At 37.2% G+C, this 10,604-nt stretch overlaps 1 protein-coding gene across 1 annotated transcript; it reads right to left on the minus strand.

The window, feature by feature from the left end:
* Positions 1-2,261: 2,261 nt before the first annotated feature.
* Positions 2,262-3,191, minus strand: LOC125079214 (olfactory receptor 51B2-like). Its single transcript, XM_047692677.1, has one exon. It carries the CDS (start codon positions 3,189-3,191, stop codon positions 2,262-2,264), a length of 930 nt encoding a protein of 309 aa, XP_047548633.1.
* Positions 3,192-10,604: the final 7,413 nt, after the last annotated feature.

The raw sequence follows: 10,604 nt of genomic DNA on the forward strand, positions 1-10,604 counted from the left end.
TATTCTTAATTGAGGCTCAGAGATTTAATGACTTGTTCAAGATCACAGAGGTTGAAAGTGAAGAAGGAAAAAGTAGATGTGCTTTATTCTTCCAAGACTACATTCTTTCTACCCTACTTGACTTTTTTTTTAACAAATTTTCCATTTTCCTAAGAATAAATTGATGCAAGTAAAATTACTATAGTCAAAGGTATAACATGATTATAGTTTTAGCTTTTTTAAATGTAATAGTATGTTCCATATGTCTAGATAAACTATACCTATTTTATTTGGGGAAGTTTGAGAACAGAGTATATACTACAAAAGATAGAATATAACAAGATGGCATGGTAAAATTGATTAGTAACTATATTTCTATGAAATCTTACATTTTTAAGATGTTTTTGCACATATATAAATAGATGATAAAAAATAAAGATCCTGCCCATTACATTTTCTTTAAATAGTTATAACTATGGGATTACCTTATATATTTCATTGTTTTTCTTTGAATTCATTTCTAGGTATCACTCTATTAGAAACACTTGTTATGTTAGATTTACTTATATCACCATTGCTTTGATTTTTTTAAATGTATCTTTTCCCTTTCTTTTAAGTTCTTTTTATATATTCTTTTATTTTTAATTTTTAAACTGCCTGGACTATACAGGCCAATTGATCTATTATTCCCTTCTCTCTCATAGAATCAATGGGGAAAGCCTAATTAAAATGAGAAAAAAAACTAGCTGAATTAGGAATGGAAGCAAACAGTGATGGAAGATCTAAATCAATGGTTTTCATAGATTATTTTATAAATAACCATTTCTAATGGAGAAATAAATTCCTTTACAAGAGAATCTGTTGGTTATAGGAAATCATTCCAGTGATCCAGTAAGACATAGGGATATGCAATTCCTTCTCTAGTTAGAAGAGAAAAAAAAAAGGCATGGACTAATCATTTTTTATATATATATTTTTATAAACATATAATGTATTATTAGCCCCAGGGTTACAGGTCTGTGAATCACCAGGTTTACGCACTTCACAGCACTCGCCATAGCACATACCCTCCCCAATGGCATGGACTAATTATTGATTGACTACATTGACATTCTATTTTCCAACGTATTTTCAATCATTTTGTTGAATGGACATCATTCTCTCTTTTAACCATTTGATGAACTAATAAAATAAAACTTTTATTCCTATATTGCTGATGTACAGATTTTCATCATGTTTACCCCTGCATGGAATAAAGTGTATGGGAGGCCCTGAGAGAACTTTCCTTAAATGTTTTATGTGTTTCAAGTCCATACAATTACAATATTTCCTGAAAATATTTCACCAGCAACCCCTCAATCCAGAAAAAGACAAAATGTTGCCCTGTGCACATATTAGAATGTTTCTTTGACAAGTATCCTTTTTCATTAAGTGTATGTCAAGGTTATGAACTGAAGAACACAAAACAAAAACTCAGGTATGCCAGAAATGGAACTTTATTTTATTGTAGTGGTTTGATGTCCTCATCCCCTAAATTGGAAGACATCAGATATCAGCAACTCAGAGGCTTCTCATTAATCTACCTAGAGGGGGCATCTAGTTATACTGGCATCTGCTGAAATCCAAGTTCTTCTTTGGCCTTGAGTGGTTTTGACAGTAAGCCCTCTCTTGGCCTGAATATCTTATTCTCACTTCTTTCTTTCTTTTTTTTTTTAATTTAAATTCAATTAGCCAACATATAGCACATCATTATTTTCAGATGTAGTGTTCAGTAATTCATCAGTTGCATATAACACCAAGTGCTCATTCTCATTTATTTCTGATCCACTCTAGCACCACGTAATATTAGTAGGGTTTTCTAAGACCTGCCCCCATCATGTCTGATGTGCTCTCGGGCATACAAGAAATGTTTAAATATTTTCCACAAAAATGCCAGGGAACTCTTGCAAGCTATCTCATTCCCCTCTCAATGAAAAGACTGCAAACATTTCAAGTATCATTGGTTTCAGGTAATCATGAAGACAATTCTACCAGATGAGAAAAAATGACAGTATATAGCGAAACAATCTACCAAACAGATCAACAGGGCTAAAGTCAGTGTCCTTCAGAGTATGATGGTGGTAAGGAGCTAAGAATTAGGGCAATGAGGCTGTGTCTTTTAAATGACAGGAATGCCAGTCCTTTTGATTGCAAGCCACATTGGCCTCACATAGTCCATTAGTCCATTCTTCCAAGAAACCCATCCTGTAGTGGGGAGAGACCCCAAGGTAAAGAGATCAGAATCAAATTTTGTGAAGAAAGAGAAGGTGATTGATACCATTCCTTATCTGCTTGGTCTTAATACTATAGATTATTGGATTCATAAATGGGGGAAAGAGGAAGTAGATATAGCTCATGATAATATGAACTATATGTGGTACATATTTCCCAAATCGATGAATGAGGGTCACCCCAGTAACAGTGACATAAAAAACCAGAACACAGCTAATATGGGAGACACAAGTGTTTAGAGCCTTAGCCTGCTCTTTACCTGAGGCAATTCGCATTACAGTATTAAGGATTAGAATATAAGAGATAAGGATAAGCACAGAGTCCAAGAAACCAGTTAATGAGACCAGGACTATAGGATAGAGTCTATTGAAGGTGATGTCGGCACAGGCCAGTTTGATCACATCCTGATGCAGACAGAAAGCATGGGAGAGGGCATGGGATTTACAGTATGGGAATCCGGAGAGGGTGGTGATTATGGGAACAATAAGTATAAATCCCCTTATTAGAACCCCCACACCTATCTTCACCACCTTAGCATTGGTAAGAATGGAGGTATATCTCAGCAGATTGTGGATGGCAATAAAACGATCATAGGCCATAACAAGCAAGACTCCAGACTCCACAATAGAGAGTGAATGGATTAGATAGGCCTGAAAGTAGCAAGCTCCATGGCTAATTGCCCTATGATCAAGCCACAGAACACCAAGCACAGTGGGCATCGTTGTTAAAGTCACTCCAACGTCCGTGGCAGCCAATATAGCCAAAAAGTAGTACATTGGCTCATGGAGGGTGTGGTCTTCTCTGATAAGGAAGAGGAGGGTTTCATTGCTGAGGAGTATGGAGACATAAATGACAAAGGAGATGGAAATCCAAGGATGAAATATCTCCAGACCTGGGAAGCCAGTCAGTAGAAAAGAGGCAGCACTGTTGTTGGACCACATGGTGGATCCCTGTGAAGAAACAAAAAAAGCTCTCTCTAGACCAAAACTGTTCAGTAGAAATATAATTTGAGCCATGTACTTGATTTTAAATTTTCTAGTAGCCACATTAAAGGAGTAAAAAAGAAAAAAGTTAAAAGTAATTTTAATTTCCTATCTCTTAAAATACAGTCCATCTCTAGTTTTGCCATCTGGTTTCTTCTCACTATTGTGAACATATTTTCCATTGTAGGAAAGTTGGTCCTTCCATTTTGTATCCACCATTCCTATTCTATTGATTCAACAAACAGGAATTGATGATACCTACATAAATTAGGAAGTTGACTTGGCATCAAGGACACAAACCTCATGGTCTTTTCAGAAAAATGGGCTCTCTTGGGATGATACCATATTTACCTGAGTTGTAGTTCACTTTATAATACTTTGTATGGATAAGGATATTATGCAACCCCACAGAACCAACACACTCAGGAAGCTCCAGAGAGGGGTACCTGAAATCTTTCCAGGTGCCTCCTAACCTTCTGGGACTGTTATATTACTAAACTTTATGGAATTTACAACTTTCTGCTTCAAGGAAGCATTGCATTTGGTGCTGAAGACAGCAGATGGATATTTAGAAGTCATTATCTCACTAAAATGAAATGAGATAGCAGGCCATGAAAAGACAGGGTAGACCAAATCTAATCACATGAGCCCTTAAAAGAAAAGATTTTTCACTAGCAAAATATTTAAACGAGTGGTGGAACGGTAACCCAAAATGATTCAATGTCTCAGAAGCACTTGACACATAGTTACTAGTTTGAAGATTTAGGGGCCCACATGAGAAAGAATTCAGGCAGTCCCTAAGAGCAGAGAAAGGGTCCCAGCTGACCGCCTCCAAAAAGTAGGGACATCATTCTTAGTGCCAAGGAAATACATTCTGCCAACAATGTGAATGCCTTTGGAAATGCATTCTTTCCTAAAAATTTCATATAAGACCCTAGCCCAGCCATCACCTTGATGGTGGCCATGAAAGCCTAAGTGGAGAAACATTGAAGCCTACCACACTCTGACGTACAGAATGGTTGTATTATAAACAAATGTGAGCAGTGCAGTTCATGGTCATTTATTACATAGCAATAGAAAATGAATGCACTAGCATTAAATATTAAACTAATATTTGAAGAGTTTATGCAAGTTACTTATTGTGTCAATTAGCTAATGAAAAAAAATACCACATGAAAAAGCACTGTGCAATGTCAGTGGCTTACATTACACAATTACATTTTTTTTAAAGATTTTATTTATTTATTTATTTGACAGAGAGATCACAAGCAGGCAGAGAGGCAGGCAGAGAGGCAAGAGGCAGGCAGAGAGACAGGAGGAAGCAGGCTCCCCGCTGAGCAGAGAGCCCGACGCGGGGCTCGATCCCAGGACTCCGAGATCATGACCTGAGCCGAAGGCAGCGGCTTAACCCACTGAGCCACCCAGGCGCCCCACACAATTACATTTTTTTAAATTTCTTTTCAGCATAACAGTATTCATTGTTTTTGCACCACACCCAGTGCTCCATGAAATACGTGCCCTCCCTAATACCCACCACCGTGTTCCCCCAACCTCCCACCCCCCACCGCTTCAAGACCTTCAGGTTGTTTTTCAGAGTCCATAGTCTCGATTACTTTTGACTCATATACATGGTTCACCTAATTCTGGTTGGCTTTGGCTAGGCACGTCTAGTGATTAATGCCTTTCTTGCACATGCACCTAGGATTCAGCTAGATGTTATTTCCATCCTGTCATTTTCCTATTCCCTTCTTCTTATGTCCCTTATACTTTTATTGGGTTTAAATCTCATCCCTCACTTTGCCCCTTCCCTGTAGCTAAATTCCATATGTTTCTTCCCCATCACCCATGCTTTAGCCTAAACCTTAATGTAAATTGTTTTGTCTTTTACATTTTATTACCAGTCTTTCAGAACTAAGGGCTCTAATGAATTCATTCCAATTAAAACATGGATGTCATTTTCCATCCAATGCTAACATTGCTTTCTTTATTGAGTGTTCTAGGAATAGATCATTCTTCCTGGAAACGATGACAGATTTTGACATAGATTATCAGGTCATTAATGAAATATCAATGGTCTTATTTTTAACATGGTGACACGCTAACTGCCTGGTGAGCTGATAATTAAACTAATTTATGTATTGAAATTGACTTCCAAATACTACTTACTGATACACTAACTGGCAAATGTGTAAGCTGCTTATTGAAGCACAGTTTTTTCCCAAACAAATGTCCAGTTAAGAGTCACCAGCAACTCACCAACACCCTGCATATATGGTCATCAGCAAGCCCTCCAGACTCCACTGTTTTCTCAATGGTGGACATTCCTGACCAGTCCTGATTGTATCTTACCCCCAGTGGAGTTCTTACACTATGATCATCCCTAAGACTTAAAGGAACAACAACTCATAAGGATAAGCATTAAGGTAAGAACACAAGCACATACAGTTTTTTCCTATAACTGAGAATTAGTCAAATTACCAAAGGTATAAGGCACAAAGAAGATGAAAGAAAGGACAGAAAGTTTACATAAGGAGATGTGTGAGAAAGAAAACTGAACATTGAGAATAGCACCAAGAGGAGGGAAAGATGTGATACTGAAACCTGTATGTTATGTGATCCTGCTTTGAAACTGTGCTCTCAAAATCAGTCTCTCTTCCTCTGCTTGCCTCTTCCAAAGAATATTCCTACTGTAGGAAAAATACTCTTGATAGCTTTGGGCTAACAAGAAAGTCTAGGTAGCAACATGGATCTCTTGATTATTCACATATGCACCCATAATTTCAAACAATAACAAAAGAAGACAAAACAAAAATGCACTGGGTATCTTGGGGAGTCAGTATGTCCTAGGGAGTTGAACTTTTATGGGGCAATCTTTTACACTAGACACAGCCCAGTCCATGCATACACATAGCTTTCCCCTCTGCTATATTCACCATCTTGCAATATCTGCGTGAAGGAAGAGGAGTCCAAGAAGAGCAGTTATCTTCAATTTCTTCTCTATTATCTCCATCTCATCCTTTCTTTCGTGGTCACCTGCGTCTTACCTGGGCACCAGGAGCTAAGGGGAGAGGTAACTGTGGTCTTGATATAGAACCTGATGCAAATGTTATCTTTGATGACCTCTAATAGGATTAATTGGTGAAGTTATTTGTATAGAAAAATGCTTCCCCAGGGTCCCTTTGGCTGCTGGATAATTAAGCTTCTGGGATATCTTCTCCTGGCCTTCTAGGGAAGGATGAGGGCTCCCAGGGCTGTGCCCTGTAACTCCACATTGTCACTACAGACAGGAAGGAGAATCGTAGCTTTATCTAGCAGATGGAAATCATACTGTCAAATCACCTTTGTCCTTTCTGATCCCCACCTGAATAGAGAAGATAACATCAAAATTGCATTTGGCTTTGCCATTCCTGAATCTGGGAGCAAGTAATCTCAGTAAACTTAGATGAAGTTTGATAATTCTCTGACAATTACCTTCCTTTGGTTTCAAATGAGATCACTTATTACACTTTTTCATATATGCATTCTTAAAGTGATATTATCTCACAAATGAGTCCCACTTACTGGTAAATTCCTTCAAACAGTAAGCTTTATATCTTCCTCTTAGTAAGTCTTATCCAGAGATCACAGTTCTTGTGTTTGGAACCATAAATATCAAGTAAAAAAAATCTTCTTTTACTTTAAGTAATGATGAGAAGTAGTGGACATGGAAAATTATCCTCTGATAATTCGTTCTTGACTTGAAAGGACTGTATTCATATTCTGGCGTGGATATGGATCTGATGAACTGTCTTGTCTTGTCTTAGCTTTTGTCTCCTAAATTTGTCCTAGAGCTTCGACCAACTGTGAGACTTTAAAATGAGGATGGGTGCAATGTGATAAACCATGTAGGTAACATTCTGGTTTCTGACATTTCAGATTCAGTTAAGTTCCTCCTGAACTCTCCTCAGTCCATAAGTCTTTCTGAAAGTCAGTAGAATTTGGGAAGTCATGATTAGGAGTCAGTCTCTGAGAATGACTTGAGTCTGAATTTCCTGTCCCTGAAAGCTGTACTAAATGCATACTTAGGATGACTTGATTTGGGAGAGCCATATTGTGAACTGAAAATGAATTAACATAGTGAGACCAAGAAACATGATTTCAAGCTTTCCCCATGTTTCATCAGTAGGAAGATTTACCCTCTCGTCCACAGAGCTCCTTATCTGTGTATAACTCCATTCCTGGAAGCACCACTTCCTCTAGAATCTTAGTGAAGATATTCTCAAACATTGAATAATTTTGGGTTATCATTCTACCACTAGTTCAAATTTTTTTTTTGCCATTAGTGAAAAATCTTTTCTTTTAAGGGCTCATGTGATTAGATTTAGTCCACTCTGTCTTTTCATGGCTTGCTATCTCATTTCATTTTAGTAAGATAATCACTTCTAAATTTCCATCTGCTGCAAGATGCCCCAGTCAGGATAACTTTCCATGTAAGGCATAGGACAAATCCCTGGAGAACAGGAGCAGCTATTAGCCCATATCAACCGACACTCTAAGCAGCCAGGTTTGGGAGCACTGGGAGGAGGTGAGCGGGGCATCATTTTCTTATGGGGCCATTATGGCTCTGTCATGCATGTGTTTTCCAAACCTTATTCATTCCTTTCATATTCCTACAACACTGCCTCATAAGCATAGGATCACATTAGTATCATCTTTTGGATTTGGAAGAACCTCCCATCTCATGTAATAAAAAGCCTTTCTTTGATATAGTACTTCCTGGCAAGGGTGATACAGTCAGTTCCTGTCTCCTTCTGGGTTACAGAGCTCAATCTTCATGAGAATATATGTTTTGAAGATATTCATACAGCCTCATCAGTAAAAATATCTTACCTTTTGAGTTAAAATACTTTCCTCTGGCCTTACCTACCATTCCCCAGCAATGGATCAGAATTCCTGTGTCATGCAGTTTAAGTCCTATTTCTACCCCATCATATTTACAACATATATGAAGGTAACATTCAGGCATTCTAAATACCTTCACTAAGGATTCAGAGAATTCTTTTTCCTAGGATTTTGTTTTTGTTTTTGCTATTTGTTGAGCAAGCTTGTGTTGATGTCAAGAGCCTTCTTTTTCTATGAAAAATAGAAAATTTTCTTTCCATGAAAAATAGAAAAAGTTTTCTATGACAGATATCTGTCAGCCTTCAGCATCCCACTCTAGTCCATGCAGATCCCATCTTTTAAATTTTTCCTTTGAAGGCTCTATCTCATCTTACCCAACTTGATGGTGCTTCTTTACCTATTCCTACCACCTGTCAGCTTGGTAACAAGCCATAGAACTATAGGGGCATAAACTTCTAAGTTTCCCATAAGAATACATTTTGTTTATAAGCTTATTCATAACAATGATACTTTCTGAGGATTTAGGCTACAAAGCAAAAATTGACATAATTGGATATAGAGACCCCCTAGGTCCTTTGAACATATCTAATAGCTCTGAATATCTAATTTAATATAAAACTTACTATAAATACTCTCCTTTCATTTACCCTATAAACATCTGCATCTTCTGAGAAAAAATCCAGCAATTATTTCTTGATTAACAGAATGAATTCATATACCTCTCATTTGCCATTAGTTCATTTTATATTTGCAAAAGGAATAATCTGCTGACTTTTTAGATCAGCCTTTTCAATGTATCTCTAATATTTTGGACTCTCTTTCTGATCTTTTTTTTTTTTTTATAATTTTTAACACTGGATTTTGTGTTTCATCCAGAAGAATGCATAATTAGCCTCTCGTTTCCTAACTCAAATTCAGTAACCTTATGGTAGATTATCTTTTAAATTATAGTTTATGCTATGTACTTATAACACTCTTTGGAAGAGAGAAAATGATACTGGCAAAGGTTTTTTCCTAATGTATGTTCTTATAAACCTTAGATCTCCTATAACTATGTGCTGATTATTCATCTCAATAGGCACTAGTGAATTTATTTATCATGAAGTCTTCCAATAGTAACCCCATACAAGTCCTTTTTTTTAAGTATTCAGTGATGGTAAGCTAAATTTCAGACTTCACCAAGCTGTCCTGATGGAGATTCACTGAGGGAGATTCACTGATGTGTTGGTGCATTGGTCCAACAGACCACTCTGAAGTCCACCTTGCTTATGAATACAAAACATATTTGCAGTGTTTCCTGGGATATACTGTTGCAAATAGGTTGTTTTTAGTACCCTGTATTTTACAACTGATTCACCTGTGTGAGATCTATAGGAAACTAAATTTTGTGATGACAGTAACATACACCCAAGGAAATGATATGCTTATATTGATTCATAAAATAGATTTTTAAGAAAAATAAATGTCTGGGTGGATTGCAGTCATTTGTAGTTCCTTTGTATAGATAAATTGAAATATTCTTTTAATCTCCTCCCTGGTCTCCCCATTTCTGTTTTCCCCTTTTGGCCTCTTTTAAATGAATTTGTTTCCTCAATTACTTGCAAATAAGAAATAAATTTCCTAAACAGGTGCAATCTTTTCATTAATCATTGACCAAATGGTCAACCAGATTTGCTTGCCTGCATTTTTTTAGCTTTCATTTCCTGTATTTTGGGGAAATGAACAATGGGAAACAGAATGTAACTTACCATCAAATGTGTGTTGCTTGTGTGCACACATACACACACACACACACACAGTTTAGTATTCAAGCTGTGTTACTTAGATATCATCAAGTGATAAGGATGAAAAAAGTGAATAAAACATATAGTTTCTCTCTTTTTTTAAGTTCAGTCGTATCACAGTTAAATCTCTTGATGAAAAAGGAAAGAGATGAGAGTTGTAGGTTTTCTTGGGCTGGGCTCCCTGTAAGCAAAACCTGAGACAAGGATTCAGATGTATGCAATTTATTAATGACACTGTCCAGAGACAGGGAGTAAGAAACAACAAGGTAAACAGGGGAAGGAGATGGGCAAGGATATAGTACCAGGTGGAGTTTAGCTTTAGAAGGGAAAGAGTTGTTATTCACCTGTGGGCTGCCTCCAGGAAAGCAGGGGTTATAATCTTGGTGAAGCAGTTCTGATTGACTTGAGAATAATAGCCTGAAGAAAGCAGTAAATGTGAGTGATAAGCAGCTAACACTCATAGGAACAAGGAGAGGGTGCACAGTTCTGTAAAGTGATCTGGACAAAGCACCAATCACTTCAATAGCCTCTTCTATATATTCCTTCTCCTGGCTCACTTTCTTCCTTCTTTGCCCTAATTGAGGTGTAATGAAAACACAGCCTCCACCCTTGGAGGCTATTTTTTTTTAAGATTTTATTTATTCATTTGACAGACAGAGATCACAAGCAGACAGAGAGGCAGGCAGAGAGAGAGCGGGAAGCAGGC

This window comes from Lutra lutra, chromosome 10 (genome assembly GCF_902655055.1).
Source record: "Lutra lutra chromosome 10, mLutLut1.2, whole genome shotgun sequence".
In the NCBI taxonomy this organism is placed as follows: domain Eukaryota; kingdom Metazoa; phylum Chordata; class Mammalia; order Carnivora; family Mustelidae; genus Lutra; species Lutra lutra.

Excerpts from the sequence above, each read along its gene's own strand:
- LOC125079214 (XM_047692677.1), bottom strand. The coding sequence starts at position 3,191 with ATGTGGTCCAACAACAGTGCTGCCTCTTTTCTACTGACTGGCTTCCCA.